Genomic DNA, 15,319 nt, shown 5'->3' with positions numbered 1-15,319 from the left:
CTTCAGCTCAGGCGTGCCCATGCCAAACCTTCGTTTCCACGCTCTTAGGAAGAGGCTTTTCCCACCTGAAAAAACCTAAAACTCTGCCCCGTTATGAAATATGCAGGCGGGACAAGTCAGCAACTGGAGAAAAAATATTTAAAAACAGATGTAAAAAAACCCCTAAGAAATGTATTAAGCCTGACGGTTCCTTAGGAAAAAAAAAAATGAAGATTTTGTATGAGATGCTGAGGTTTGATTCCCCAAAGCTTCATTTTTACCAGCGAACCCCTGCCCCTCTCATATCGCAGCTCTGTGCCGAGACCGGCGTGCGCTCATTACAGCCGTGAGCTCAACCCTGCAGTTCACCGCACGCCAAAATCTGCTTCCCACCACAGGGAGGTGAATCCCAACCCCTCCCGTCCCATCCCGTCCCGTGCCCTAAATCACGCCGCAGCTCTTTAAGTGCATTAAGCACCGCCAGAGCCCCGGCGCCCCCGGCCACCTGCGCTCCGCAGCCCCTCGGGGCAGGGGCCACCGTGTCCCCCAGCCCCCAGCCTGGCTCCCAACTCGCAGAAAGGCAGCTCCAGGTCCCTGAGGCAGATTTACGGGACAAGTTTAGCCGGACGCGCGGACAGACGGACGGACGGACACTGCCCCATCGCCTCCCTGTCCCTCCGCTTTGCATTTCCAACCTATTTCCCTAATTATTCCACCGCTGCTGGGAGTCATCGCGGTCTCCCAGCTCTCTGGCACGCTCTGATTTATCTCTCAGCCGGGATAACAGCTCCCCCCACCCCCTTCTCCTCGGGGAATTCAATTTTCATTCATTTTTCTGCTTTGCCAGATTGATCCAGCCCCCTCTGCCCTGCTCTGGATCACTCATGGAGGTGGGTGAGCGGGCAAGGGGAGCCACACAGCACCGAGCCTTCACCTCGGGGAAGCATCGTGGGGGGTCGGGAGGGGGTCGGGGGGCTGCCACCACCAAAAAAAACCACCCCACCAGCGTCTTCCCCGTGCTCGCTCACACATCTTCCCAGTAGAGACTTCATCTCTTCCTCTCCTGTTAGCATTGCTTTGTTCCCCTCCATCCTTCCTGCTGTCCATCTGTTCCTTATGTTGGTGGGGATCTTTTGGTCTCTTCAGGGATTATTTTAGGTCACTTCGGGCTTTTTGGTCTCTTTTGAGTTTGTTTTTCCCATCTCACAGGAAGGAGAGGGTGGGTGAGATGGGCACGAGGTGCTTGCCCAGCAAATCCTCTCTGTGCCACCCAAAATACTGCGGGGTCTTGGTGGTGCCCAGAGAGGGGAGTTCTATGAGGTGGGTGGGAAATGCCCCCCTCCAGGCTTCCTCCTCCTCCTCCCAGGGATAAATCAGAGCTGAGGCTCGATGGTGACCAGAAGGGTGAATGTCGATTTTCATCAGGTTGCGTTTCTGGGGCACTTTTGGGGGGGCTCTGGCCCCGCATAGATGCCCTGCTCCTTTCCTTGGCACTGCCTGGAGCCCTCTGGCCCTGCAGCCAGAGGAGGAGCTGAGCAGCGTCAGGAGATGATGCCAAACCCACAGGCGAGCAGGGATGGAGCTCCCACACCTTCCCTGCTGGGATTAATCATTAATAAAATGCAGGTAAATCCCAGAGCCTGCGACAAGACACAGACCCAGCCTTCCCTTGTGTGCCCCAGCCCTGGGCACATTGGAATCAGGGTTGGCTCGGACACTGTGTCACCGAGGGGGACATCGGTGCATTGTCCCCTGGTGCAACAAGCGGGTTTCAAGGCAGAATTGGGGGAAATGTAAAGGAATATAAGGCAATATTAGGAAAACCCGCTCCTGACTCATGCCTGGGGGGTGTCAGTGCAGCTCTGTCCCAGCCAGCAAACTCCAACCGGGTTTGGAGGTGCCAGGGAGCTGAGGGTTTGTGCCACTCAGGCATCGAGTTTGCCAGGTGTCTACCCAGCTCCCAGAGTCCCCTCGTGTGACAACACCAGCTCCCCCAGACCGAGGTGGGAACATCCTTGCAAGCCCAAAGCTGCCACAGCCACCTTTGGGGACGAAGCCACGTCCTCTCTGGGCAGCTTCGGCCGTAACAGCCCGAGCCCCAGCGCTCGCCACCTCTGAATGATCCCAAGAATTACCGCCTCCCACCTACATCCCTATGGCCAGGACCGGCCTGGAGCGAGGACAAGCACATGGAGAGCCGGGTACTCACCAGCAGCCAGGGAAAGCCTCTCCCCTCGCGGGCAGGGGCGTTGCTAATCGTAATCGAAAATTAATCGGCGCTCAGCGAAGCCCCGGTGATTTTCTGGCCGGAGCGCGGGCGGAGAGGGGATGCCGGCGGAGAGAAAGGCTCTTCCCTGCGCCGAGGAGGGAAAGGGAAGAGGGGCAAGGCGGCGAGGAAGGAGCGCTGAAGGGGTGGGAAGGTGGCTGGGTGTGCGGGGGGCTGGCCACCGGCCAGGGGAAAATTAAATTGCACTTGAGGGTAAATTGTATTAGGGAATAGCGGCCGCCTCGCGCCAGCCTGCGGCCATTTGGGTAATTGGCCCCAGGGACCCGCGGGCAGCGCCGGGAAGGGGTGACCCCGTCAGGGAGGGCACCCCGGGGGCTTGGAGCGGGCCCCCAGGACAGCCTGTCCCAGCGGTGAGCGTGGCCACAGCAGTGTGATGTCCCGCTGTGCGGGGCTGAGGCGGGACCTGTCCCCGAGTCGTCCCGAGAGGGGGACGCGACGCGGGGGACACTGCGAGCCCCGCAGCAGCCCCTTTGTGCCCTGCCCTGAGGCTCCCCAGGTGTTGGAGGGGGACACCCCGGTGCCACAGGCCGGGAGAGCGGGGCCCGGGAGGATTGGGACTGCACCAAACAGGATTACGGAAAGTCTATTTACTAGACTCTCTTTTTCCTGCGTGCACAGCAGCTTTAGGCTGCGCGCCTGTCGGGGATGCTAATCTGGGCATCCCGCTAACCCCCTTCCGGCAGCGCCCACCTCCCCAGCCCTAATCCCCCTCTCCTTCCACCTGCTGCACCCCCTGCCCACCCCACCGAGAAATTTTGGGGCTGAGGGGACCACGGGCAGCCCCACATCGCAATCGCTGGGTCCCACGCAGCGGAGCAGCTGGCGGGGAAGGGGGTGTACGGGGGGGTTATTGATGCTGGGGGCGAACCCCCCAGGGAAATCAAGGAGAAGGAGGCAGCAGGGCCGCAGCGATGAGACCTTCCCCATCCATCACCCGGCGGTGGGCAGGGCCGGCAGCGGCTCGGGGGAGCCAGCCCCGCTCCGTCCTGGGACAAGACCGTTTAAGGGACATGGGGCAGAGGTGGCAGGACAGGGGTGCCAACCCCACAGCGCCTGGAGGGGTCACGACGCACAAACATGAAAGGAAAGATGGAGAGAGACCGTTTATTTCAGGCGCAGGTGAGGGAGGAAGGGCTGGAGGAGCCGGGGCTCCCGGAGCCAAGGCAGCAGCAGAGCTGGGCGCTCTCCTCCCCATCCCTCACAGCCCATCCCGCCAGCCCTCGCCTCCCACCTGGGCAAAGTGAAGATATCAAGAAAAAGGCTCCAAATCGGATTGACACCCCCCCTCCCCCTTAATAAAGTTTATTATCGGCCGGGCTCTAATCCTTTTAAATCCCCCACGCGGGGGGATGGGCCAGGATTAGGGGAGGGCAGCGTAATCCCAATGAATTTGTTACAGGGGGATTTAGACAGCACTGGGAGAGCAGATGGCCCCGGCCCCGGCTCTGGAAAACAACCATTTTCCTTAATGATTCCTAACAAGGATAAAAGGGCAGAGAGAATCGGGGACAGGCACAGGGGGCCCACACCATGGAAGTCCTGGTCCCCAGGGATGCTGCCGCGTGTCTCCCTGCCCCGGACCACGGGCATGAGCAGCACTGAACTGCAGCTCCACAGCTCCTGTCAACTTTTTTTCGAGCAGCTTCCTGGCCCCACATGCTTCCTCTGCCTCCCCCTGCTTGAGGAGAAACCAGGAGCCATCCCAGCCCTGGGGATGGACCAGCTGTATGGGGGGCAGCTGCCCAGAGCTGCATCATCCCCAAGGAAAAGGCAGGAGAAAATATACAATAATAATTAAAAATATTGAAAGGATTTTTAAACCAAGTGCTCTCCTTGGGGTGGGGTAGAGGCAGGAGCAGGGACATCAGGAATGAGGCAGGGTAGTCCAGCATGCCCACGTGGCAGGGACAAGCCAACACAGCAGGGCAGCCATCGGCAAAAATAATTTATTCCACTAAGACAAGCAGAGAACGAACAACAGCGTGGGGAGGGGGTGAGGAAAGGTGGGGAAGGCCCCGGGCTACATCTCGAAGAGGGAGGACACAAAATGCATCTGAACCCTTGAGTGCTGTCCCCACCCAGCAGTGTCTGCGTTTTGAGGGGCTAAACCTCCACCCTCCTCCTGGCCCCGCTAGTGGTTGGACCCCAATGGGCTGCTCCCCAGCACAGGACTGGGCTTCCCAGTTTGAAACCAGCCCACTTCCAGGGAGCTTCCGAGGGCAGCTGGGTGCCAAAACACAAACCACCGTTCATGTCCCAGCTCCAACACGCCCGGAAACATGGCACTAGGACTTGAGAGGGGGATGCTCTGACACCTCCTTCCTCCCAAAAAGAGCCCTCTATCCCCTATCCCGGGCGAGGCCACTGCCTTGAGCAGGGCAGCTCCTGAAGGGGATGTGCCGGACTCCTGCCCGCTGTGGGACAAAACGCTGTCCCAGGGGCGTCCTGCCTCTGCAGCCCACCCAGCCTGGGAACACCCCCGGGCCCCCCAGCCCCTCTCAGGCCATGGGGAAGCCGGGGCGGCCTTTCCGGGCGCGGGTGCGGAGACGGAAGAAGGTGTACATGCCCAGGAGGCACATGGAGGAGAGGAAGTAGAGGGCCACGCAGAGGCTGATGTCCAGGCGGGAGAAGCCCAATCCAAGCACCCGCAGCCAGGGGCTCCTCCGCAGGCCCTCTCCACCATCCTCCGCCTCCTCCCGGAGCAGGAGGCCGGGGCCCCGCCGGTGCTCCCTGCCCGCCGCGGCATCGCGGGCCAGGGCCATGGTGTCCCGCTTGCTGATGCGGCGGCGCCGGCCCGCGGCCGCTCGCAGCGCCTGGCTCTTGAAGTGCTGCTCGCTGAAGGAATCCAGGTCCACGATGTCCTCGCCCCCCTCCCGAAACTTGGGGTTCAGCCGCACGATGCTGGGGCGTCGCGGCTCCGGGGAGCCTGAGCGCCCCGGGACTCTGGCCTCTCCCTCCGCCTCCTTTTCCTCTTCTCCTCTCCCCCTCTCCTCCCGCGGGCTCTCCGTGCCCAGCCTGGGGCCTTCCCTGGCCGCGGGGACCGGGTCGGGCTCGGCGTAGTCCATGTGGATGTTGGCCGGAGAGAAGTGTGCCTTGAGGAAGTTGACCACGGCCGCCTCCTCCCAGGCATGGACCCCCCGCTCCTCCTTGTGGCACTGGGGACACAAGTCTGGCGGAGGCCACTGCAGCTTGGGGAACTTGGGGTCCTCCGTGTCACCTCCTGCAGGGACCAGAGCCGGCGAGCAGGTTACAGGGGACATGTGATGCACCCTCCCCCTGCATAAACACCCCAGAGAACCCAGCAGCTGGGGACGGGGACATTTGGGGGAGCCACCTCGGGAGGAGGGGTCCTCCAAGGGCAAAGAGCAGCTTTGAGAAGCTCCCTGTAAGGAGCATGTCAGATCCAACTGTATCTCTGGGGCAGCCTGATGCTGTGTCACCAGCTGCTGTCTCCTGGGATGGGGGACAATGACAGCAGGATGTCCCCACTGCTACACCCCGCAGCCATTTGCCAGACCCATCCAGATGTTCTTCCACCTGACCTCCCCTGGTGGCCGGCCCCCTTACCCGCCAGGCGAGCGTTGACCTCGTTGTGGTGTGACCAGAGCCAGAGGACAGCCTCCTCCCTGCTGGCCACCCTGTCCATGGACTTGGCTGCCATGGCCTCAAAGTGCTCGGCGCACTCCTGGCAGCCGAAGAAGTGCCGGACGTAGCAGCGCATGGTGCTCAGCACCTCCAGGGGTAACTCTGGGGAGATGGAGCACAGAGGTCAGCCTGGAACCCCCCGTGCCACCACCACAGTCCCATGGCTGAGGTAGCAATCCCGCACCCCAATTCTGTTCCAGCAATATATGTGAACAGGTTAGGCATAATGTGCACCAGCCACCTGCAGTTACTCTTATCTCAGAACTCTTCAGAATTCATCAAGGTTACTGAGACATAAATAGTACTAAATTAAGAAAGAAGGGCCTGAAAAACAGAATACCAAGAACACAAGAACTAAATAAACTAAGTAAACGCAAGAACTAAAGGAGGCCCAACATGATAATCGACTGTGACCAATTGTGCGTCCTGAAAGATGAGTTCTGAACATGTGGACAGTTATAGAGCCTCCTATCAAATAATGCGTGACTGCGTAAAGAGTCAACTTAGAATGTATAAAAATAGCTTAATGTAAACAATAAACAGCTTCTGCTCAATCATATTAGTTAGAACTCCTGCACTCTCTGTCTCTTGTCCCCCATGGAATGAGGGGGATCTCATCCCCTCTTGGATGAGATGAAGAAGCAGGGGGAAGAAGCCTTTGTACATATGCAGCACCCCTGCCCATGCCAGAGCTCAGCTGCACGCTCCCTCCCTGAGCCCCTGATGGCCCCAGGGACACCAGTACCTTTGTCAGGGCCGTTCTGGGCAGCCTGGACAGTCAGCAGGTGGAAGATGGTCCAGAGCCCACAGGGGTAGCCACGGAAATGACGTTCACTGCCCTGGCAGCCCACCCAGGTCACGTTGGTGGGGAGCATGGAGGGGTGGGAGGCCTGGTGGACAGATGGACACGGTGTGATGGGGCTGGCAGGCAGTGCCAGCTGCGGGAAAAGGGGCAGGGGTAAGGAGAGCACGGGGTCCCCCATGGGTGTCTTACATCTCGGTTATTCTTCATGGCCTCCTTCAAAACTGCGCGGGGCAGCTCGGGCTCTGTCCAGTTCCTCAGCCAGGCATCCAGGGTCTGCAGGTAGGTCTGCACACAAGGGCGCCCTGGGAAGTACTGCAGAGGGGACAGAGGAGTGAGAAAACACAGATTCCACCCTGGAAGCAGCAGGGCAGCCCACAGACATCCCTGGCTCACCAGCACAGGCACTGGGCAGCACCAGCATCCTCTCTGCTGGAGACCAGCGTGGTCCTGGCAAGGTTTTGGTGCCCACCTCCGAGGGGCTGCAGCCTGTCCCCCCCACCCCGGGTGGCAAGTCCCCTGTATGCATGTTCAGGCTCCAAACCCCAGCCCCAAGTGAGGGAGGAAAAAAGCCACTCTGTCCATAAGTCTGGCAAAGCTGATTAACAGCTGCACTTTAAAACCACTCCTGGGAGAGGAGCAGCCTGGCAGCCCATGTCACCAGCTGACAGATGGACAGAGGGACCAACCTGTGGGGAGGAGGAGACACCAGCACACAAGAGGAGTGATGGAGAAGTCAAAGGAAGGAGGAGTTTACAAAGCCTGAGCTGTTCTTCTTCCCAGGCCCACAGCAAATCGCATGAAAAGATCCAAATTTGCAGGGGAATTATCTGTGACCTGACAGTTGTGCTGCAAACACAGTGTCCTCCCTCTCCTTGGACAGAAGGCTTTGCTGTGTGATTCTCTGCCTCTAGGAACCACTTTTTTCCACATTAGGACTTTTCCTCCTCTCCTCTTTCATACCTCTTGGGAATGCAAGAGTTAAGGCTGGGACCTGTTGGCTGAGCTCCCCCAGGCTGAGCCCTGGGCTGGCAATCCTGGGGATGCTGCTCCGTCCTGTGGACGAGCAGGGCAATGGCAATGCTGGCTCAGCATCCCCGGGGAAGCACCAGCACCCACCACCCACTGCTACAGCTCATCGAGGGCAAGATTTGCAGGAAGAATTAAAAATGGATCAAATGAAACCACTGCTGCTCCCCGCTTCCAGAAGAATTAAAAATGGATCAAATGAAGCCACTGCTGCTCTCCATCACCCCAGCACATCTGTACCCATGGGCAGGGAGCTGGGGCCACGGGGATTTATTTTCCCTGTCTCTGTAGTTCCAATTAAAGGGAGAAAGAGCGAGGGCAATGTTTGGAGGCAGGCAGAGGAGCCACATGAAGGTCTGAAAAGCACATGTCTGGAGCTCTTTCCTGGGGGAGAGCAGATGGGGTTGGGAGCAGGGGGTGTCTTGCACATCAGTGAGGGTTATGCAAGGTCCAAACTGAGCGTGACACCCTGGGTGACAAAGGAGGGAGCAAAGAAGGGGAGCATGGCCCCCGCCTGCCAAGTAACCTGGGCTGTGACAGGGATTGGGACAGAGACAGGGCTCCTGCAGGCCCAGTGGAGGAAACAGCCAAATGCAACAGGACTCCATCACAGGAGGAAATTAAACTGCCCTGCTTGTGCTGGCTCAAAGCTCTCAGTCACTTCAGCTGTGCCAGGCTCAACATAGAAGAAAAAAGGAGACCTAAAATTAGGTTTGTCTGGAGCCTGACTCAAAGTGGGAGTTCCTTTCCTGGACTATTATCAAAGGAGCCTGCCGAGATTGGCTCCCTGACCTGAGCATCCAGATCAGAGTGACAAACCCCTGTGACCATCTCTGACACCCCAGCAGGTGACGGCCTCTCTTCTGAAAAGACCTCCTGCCTCAACACCTCCTGCAAGTGATGGTCCCACTGCCACCAAAGCCGGCAACACACATCTTGCTTGAAACACTCCAGCACCCCCTCTTAGCTCCCACTGGGACTCTGGGCTGAGTCTGGAGATCCACATGGATGAGGACTGCCTGCAGCCACGGGATACACTCAGCACCAGGACACAGGGCACACCTGAGACTGCCACGCTTCGCTGCCCCTGAGCGCTGGGACACGGTGACCCGCACTGTGCGTTTGTCAAATGGAGGCACAGGCAGTTCCTCTCCTGACACCCAGAGCTCCTCACCTTCACCAGCGTGCCCACGTAGCACTTGAAGGCAGCCAGCTGTGCTCCCGACAGCGAGGAGGCCCGGGCAGCCTCCACCCGCAGCGAGTAGTGCAGCGCGGACTCCAGGTCGGCCATGTAGAGCTTGGAGCTGGGGAGGGCAGCGCAACACGAGGCTCCATCAGCCTGTTGATACTCACCCCGGGCCCTTTCCAGCCCTGCGCCCGCCCAGCCCCGGTGTGCCCGGCAGGGGGAGGGAGGGCTCTGACCGGTCGGCTCGCAGAGGATGTGACACGCGGTCGCTGTCGTTGGAGGCGCTGGCCGTGACGTTCAGCTTGTAGGAGCCGCGGGTGATGCCGGTAAGAGTGCGGAGTGAGTAGGTGTAGAAGGAGCGCGCCTCTATGTGCCTGCCAGGAGGGAGAAGCCCTAAGTCCCTCTTCCCTCCCAAACCCGACCCCAAGGAAGGAAGCAAAGGAGATGAAGGCTTAGGCCAAGCGGGTAGTTCATGCCTGGGGAGGGAGCGTGGGGTGCTCCACACTCTCCACTTGCCTGGGCAGTGGGTAAGTAGCTTTACACGCATCCTGGGGCGGATCTGAGCCCCAGGTAGCCATATCATGCCACCTCCAGGCAGGTATGTGAAGGGAATGGCTCAGTCAGGATTTTCCCTTCTTCCAGCTCCAGCCAGGGCTGGCAGTGCAGTTCAGTGCCCACCAGCAACCACCCAGCAGCCTCCCCTACTCAGCCACTGTCTCCTTCCTAATGCACCTTTTCCCACAAGCACAAAGGAGCACAGAGAGATGGGGCACGAGGCTGGCAGCACCCCCAGAGCCACCCTGCTGTGTCCCACACTCACACAGGCAGGCGGGAGAAGGAGCCGTTGCGGAAGAGCAGGTATCCAGAGGGGAAGGAAGTGACGCCGAACTTCTCCACGAGCTCCTCCTCGCTGCTCAGCACCCTCCTCACCGCAATGTTCTCGTACTGCAGCATGTCCAGGGCCACCTACAAGCCCCAGGGTCAGACTGGGCGTGGGGCAGAGGGATTCCCCAGCCTCACCAGGGAGGCGGCAGAGCTGCTCAGTGCCCTGTGTAACATCTGGCACTGGCTAAGCTGTGTGCAAGCTGGGCCTGGAGAGAGCTGCCCTGCCAAAGGCACCCAGGAGTTATCAGGCACCAGGGGCACAGGCTCCAAGAGAGATTGGGGGATAAATGCAGCTGTGCCCACCTCTCTGCCCACGAAGGAGTTGCTCTTCTCGAAGATGAGTGCCAAGTACTGGTCCTTGTTCCTCTGGAAGAAGGTGCGAACCTCCTCGGCGCTGCAAGAGACAGCAGGACGGCAGCAGGTGCCTCGGCATCAGCAGGATGCTCTGCCCTCCCCCTCACAAGGAGCTCAACCCTTGCCTGCTGGCATTTGGCAAGGAATGCTGGTGCAGGATCAGCCCCATCGAGCAGGCAATTCCTCCTGATGAAGCTTCCAGCCTAGTTTTCTGCTCTGGTTCACAGGCTTTGAGAAAACCCACTGGGCTTGGCCAAGGAGGTAAAAAACAAAGCACAGGTAGGGCAGGAAGGAGCTGCACGCTCACCCAGGGGAAAAAACAGCAATGAACCTGAACCAGAGCTGGGTTTTTTTGGCTAAGACACAGAGGCACTAGAGTACCTGAGGCATGTGCCTGGCTCGACCATTGCTTTGGGAAATCCAAAGGCTCCTTCTCAGGACAAAGCAGCAACTGCTTGCATCCAGCAAGGACAACTCGGATACCACCAGAATTGTACAGAATCAAGAAGACCCTTCTTAAGGACAGGAAAAAGCTTCTAACACAGCTTCACTCAGCATGGCATGACACTGCCATGTCCCAAAGAATTTGGGGCCCAGGAATTGCTTGCTCTAAGTTAGGCTGATGAGTAGGTCCGTTAGAAGATGCGACAACATGGCCCATCTCATCTGGGTCATGGGAAAAGCTGTACCCTGACCAGGTCATCTGTGGAGACATTCCCTGGGATATGAGTGATGAAGTAGCTGCTCCTTGCTCATTCTGTGTTCAGGATTTGCCCAGAAACCTGCTCCCCATGGGACAGAGGCCATCCTGGCCTCCTGCTGCCCCTACCTGGCAGGTTCCAGCGGAGGACAGGCGGGTGGCCAGGCATCCTGGCTCTGCTCAAGGTTGGTGATGATGGCGTGGCGCAGCTCCTCGACAGTGGCACTGGGATCTGCAGGGGGACAGGACACCAAGGGGTCAGTCCTGGGGAAGCCAATCCCAGGGGCTGAGCCAAGGAAAGCTGCTTGGAGCTGCCCCCCACAGAGCTCCCTGATATTGCAGTGTATGGGAGGTGTGGGCAGCAAGGCCATCCACACCCAGGGTAGAAAACCCCATGGCTCCGAATACTCACTTGTAATCCTTATCCCATCCTCTGGCTTCTTGCTGAAAGCTCTGAAGAACTGAAAGGGGGGGAAAAAAAACACAAGAGGAAACTGGAGTGAGTGTTTGGAGTGGGATAGGAGGCAGTGCAACCCAGCAGGCTGAGGCTCTCTTGACCAGCTCTGCCTCAGTTTCCCCACAACACTGCAGCATGTCAACTGACACCAGCCAGCACAGAGGGAGCTCCCAGCCATGTCCCCATCTTTTGGGGCATCCCCAGAGGGGAGGGATGCAGGCATGGACTGGGAGCCATGCCCAGCCAAGGGCTGAACACTGGCAGGCAGTGGAACAGGTGTCTCCAGGGGTCCCAGGGAGGCAGCTGGAACCTTCCCAGTCCTGCAAACCAGTCTGCCTACTCCAGAGCTCTGACAAAGCAGGAAAAAGGGGGCTTTCCCACTCCTGGCCTCCCACAGTGGCTCCAGTACTCAGGCAAGAGCCAGAGCAACAACACCAGGTTGCATCAGCCAGGTGTTTGCTTTGCAGGCTGGGCTGGGAGCCGGGGCTGTTTGCAAAAGGTGCGTGGCAGGGACAGAGGATGTGAAGCAAGTGACGTCTTGGCACGGCCACATCAGCAGCACACACCTCCCTGCCCCAGGAGATGTTTCCATCAGTGTCCCAGGGCAGTGGGTGCTCAGTGAGACCCCAGGGCAGGGCTGGGGCCAAGCCAACCTGCCTGGAAAACCCCAAATCTGACCCCATCCAGAGCTGAGCCTGTAAACTGGGACTGAGGGCATGTCTGATAAAACCCTCAATCCCTACCCTTTCTATCTCAAGGCACTCCTGGTTTTAACTGCTGGCTGTGGCACCTTGAGCGCTTTGGCTTCATTGCTTGTGTTGGAGCAAGGCTCTTTGCAGTGGGAAGCTCCGCAGAAGTGTGTTGACGCAGCTAAAGGGCTGGGCACAGGCCCAGGAGGAGGGATGGCTCCCTGCCAGCCACCACAGGAGGATCCCAGGAGTTGCAACCTCCCGCAGCATCCCCGTGCTCTCCTTCAAAACCTCTGCCTGCAACCTCTCTCTGCCCTCAAACAGCCTTTTTTAAGTGTCTCCAACTCAGGATTCAGACTCTCCCTCATCGCAGCAGAGATCCAGCCCCTATGTTTTGCCACGAAACACCATTTTGGTTCCCCCCCCTCCTTGTTGCTCCACCACCCGGCAGTTGCACCGGCTGCACCCAGGACACAGCACTGTTTTGGGGAAGGGTGAAACAGCTGCAGCCTGCAAAGCCCCAGGGGGAGCATTTTGGTGCAATACCCCTGTCAATCCGATTGAGCAAGAGAGGGACGGGCCAAAAGGCAAAGCACAGTGAAACGCAGCAAGTACTCAGCACACGCAGTCTGACCTTAAGGGTGGGGAAGCCGGTTATCCCAAAATCGGAGCACACTTGCTGGTTGTCCTCGTCAGCACAGTCTATGGCCCCCAGGATCACTGCAGGCCTCCACTCTGCAGGGACAGAGGATGAGGTCAGTACAGCTCAGCACCCCCGCGGCCCAAAACCGCCCTCCTCCCCATGAGTGCTTGCGGAGACAGGAGGGCTCTCCTGCTGTGCCGGGGGCAGAGATCCTCCTGTCCCAAAATCACTGTTTGCCCCTCACAGGACAGCAGGATGGTTTGCAAGCCCAGGGCTGTGGTCTGTCCTGGTGTGTGGTGCCCTACTTTCTGGGCAGCAGGAACACAAGCAAAGCCGTGTGAGGCGGGAGGAGGCTCTGCACGCCCTGCTCTGCCAGTGCTGGAGCACAGGCAGCTCTGCCCAACACTGCCTGCCCGGCTGGTTCAGCCTGTCCAGCCTCTGCCCCAGCTCCCGGGAAGAGGACACCAGGATCAGGGGAGGGATGGTGAGCCAGAGCTCAGGGAGAGCAAGGAACACAGGCTCCAGCTTGTCTCACCCCAGACCAAGGGCACAGCTGATAACCAAGAGGGAACAACCCAAACCCAGCAGCCCGGCCAGAGCACTGCAGCGGAGCCTGCCCAGGTTCTGAGCACCCACTCCCCGTTTGTGGCTCCCCAGTGAAGACCAGTAGGCCCCTGGGGTAAAACAGATGAACAAAAGGGGGCATGGAGGCATTTTAAGCAGCAGCCTCTGAAAACCAGCAGGAAAATGGAGAATAATGCTCTGAAATGGCTTCTTTTTAGAGTAAAGGACACAATCTGGACAACCCCCTGCCCACCCTTAAGAGTGGGAGAGGGAGGGACATGGTGCTGCCACGTAGATGGAGCCTATGCTGCCCTAGGCAGGAACACGCTGGAGGCAGGGACACACTGTCCCGTGTCTCAGGTGACAGGACAGGTGAGCTGCTTCCCACTGCCCTGGCACTCGTGGCACAGAAGGGCAGGTGACGAGCCCTGCTGCAGGGAGCCAGGCACGTTCCTATACTCATCTGCACGTGGTGCCCGCAGGTCACCCTAGCATCCTCCCCATCCAGCCCACTCCTACGAAAAATCCACCCGTGGGAATGGCAGCGGGGACGCTGAGCAGCACGGGGGCGGATTCCTCGCACACCGTCCGGCCGCCGGAGCAGGGAGCCCTGGGGGAGCCTGGCTTTGGAGAGGGGCCAGGAGAGCCGGCATTGCCCCGCGGGGCGCGGGCACGCACCCCATTCCTCACATCCTGCCCGTCGGGGAGCTCTGACGGCATCCCCAGGGAGGGACGGCATCCCCTCGGAGGGACGGGCTGCCCGCCCGGCCGGCCCCTGACTCATGCGGCAGCCACCCGCTGTATCAATTAGCGCAATAACAGGGAGCAGCAGCGCGCACCCCGGGATGCCGGGGGAGGCGGGATGAGTCCCGGCAGGACGAGGGGCCCAGCGGCGGGGTGTGCGGGTCCCCAGGCAGGGCTGGCACCGGCCAGGCCAGGCATCAAGGTCAAAGCCGGGAACAAACCAGCTGGGATCGGTGCCCGGCAACCTGTCATCCCCATCGCTGCGGGCACTGGGAGGAGCGGGGCTGAGGGAAAGTCTGGGGGGCAGCGGGAGCGCCCCACGCCTCGGGCAGGTTCAGCCCGAGCTTCTCCCTGCCAAAGGGGGTGCAGGGATGCTGCTAAGCCAGGCCTGGACACCGCGGGGGGAAACCTGGACACCGGGAGGGAGCTGGGCCTTCCCGCCGGGCTGAGGTTCCAGGGAGGCTGGAGCTGGGCCGCAGCGGGGGCTGGGGGAGCCGATAGAGGGGTAGGGCAGAGCGGACTGAGGGATGGCGGTGGGAAGGACACAGAGAGCGTGTAAGGATGCTCACGGGGACGGGAATGCAGAGCCCGAGACGCAGGGATGATTTAAGAGCGCGGGAGGAGAGGAGGACGACAGGGCAAGGACGCAGTAGGGACTGCAGGATGCTCCCGGTCCCGGGGCAAGCAGGACCCCAGGGAGGAGGATTTAGGGGTGCCGATGGGTGAGCAGACAGAGATGCAGGGGGAATTCCAGAGTGCAGCGACAGAGACACCGGGTGCTGACGGAAGAGAACAGGGACAGGGATTAAAGGATGGGGGTAACAAGGGCACAGGGAGGGATCGGGGAGCCGCTGGGGCGGTCAGGCGGGGATGAGGACAAGGGGGGGCAGCGGAGCCGGGGACTCACCGCGGATGTCGTGGGCCAGGGCCCGCCATGTGGGCGCGAAGTGGATGCAGTGCCCGCACCAGGAGGCGAAGAACTCGACGGCCCAAGCGCTGCTGGAGCCCAGCAGCCGCCCCTCCGCCCCCGGCCCCAGCAGCTCCAGGGGATCAGCGGCCGAGTAGAGGCGGCCGGGCCGCGCCGCGGGCACCCGGAGCAGCAGGAAAAGCAGCAGGAGCGGCGGGACAGCCGCCGGCCCCCCGCGGCCCCCGGCCCGCGCCCGCCGCCGCCACATCGCCCGCCAGGCCCGGCACCGCCCGGAGCCGCCTTTAGCGCCCGGAGCCGCCCGTAACACCGCCCCCGGGGCGGGGCCGGGGCGGGGACAGCGCGGGGGAGCCGTGCACCGGCACCGGGCACCGGCACCGGGCACCGGCACCGGGCACCGGCACCGGGCACCGGCACCGGGCACCGGCAC

At 60.3% G+C, this 15,319-nt stretch overlaps 1 protein-coding gene across 1 annotated transcript; it reads right to left on the bottom strand.

Moving 5' to 3' along the window:
* Positions 1-4,198: 4,198 nt before the first annotated feature.
* QSOX1 (quiescin sulfhydryl oxidase 1) lies at positions 4,199-15,161 on the bottom strand. Its single transcript, XM_066324739.1, has 12 exons — positions 14,872-15,161; positions 12,648-12,748; positions 11,280-11,328; positions 10,997-11,099; positions 10,117-10,207; positions 9,749-9,894; positions 9,165-9,302; positions 8,917-9,046; positions 6,906-7,028; positions 6,657-6,801; positions 5,834-6,013; positions 4,199-5,486 (listed from the first exon to the last, which is right to left on the bottom strand). Exons 1-12 carry the CDS (start codon positions 15,137-15,139, stop codon positions 4,765-4,767), a joined length of 2,196 nt encoding a protein of 731 aa, XP_066180836.1. The 5' UTR covers positions 15,140-15,161; the 3' UTR covers positions 4,199-4,764.
* Between the last annotated feature and the right edge of the window lie 158 nt (positions 15,162-15,319).

The sequence above is a fragment of the Sylvia atricapilla genome, chromosome 9 (assembly GCF_009819655.1).
Source record: "Sylvia atricapilla isolate bSylAtr1 chromosome 9, bSylAtr1.pri, whole genome shotgun sequence".
NCBI classification, from domain to species: Eukaryota; Metazoa; Chordata; class Aves; order Passeriformes; family Sylviidae; genus Sylvia; species Sylvia atricapilla.
The sequence above is the reverse complement of the archived record's forward strand: the minus strand, read 5'-3'. Positions and strand labels throughout refer to the sequence as shown.

Bases quoted from the DNA above. Each gene is read 5' to 3' on its own strand.
- QSOX1 (XM_066324739.1), bottom strand. From the start codon at position 15,139: ATGTGGCGGCGGCGGGCGCGGGCCGGGGGCCGCGGGGGGCCGGCGGCT. The intron at 9,895-10,116 runs GTGGGCACAGCT...TGGGGCTTGTAG, and splicing joins ACTCCTTCGTGGGCAGAGAG to GTGGCCCTGGACATGCTGCA. The intron at 5,487-5,833 runs GTAAGGGGGCCG...TGGTCCCTGCAG, and splicing joins GGTCAACGCTCGCCTGGCGG to GAGGTGACACGGAGGACCCC.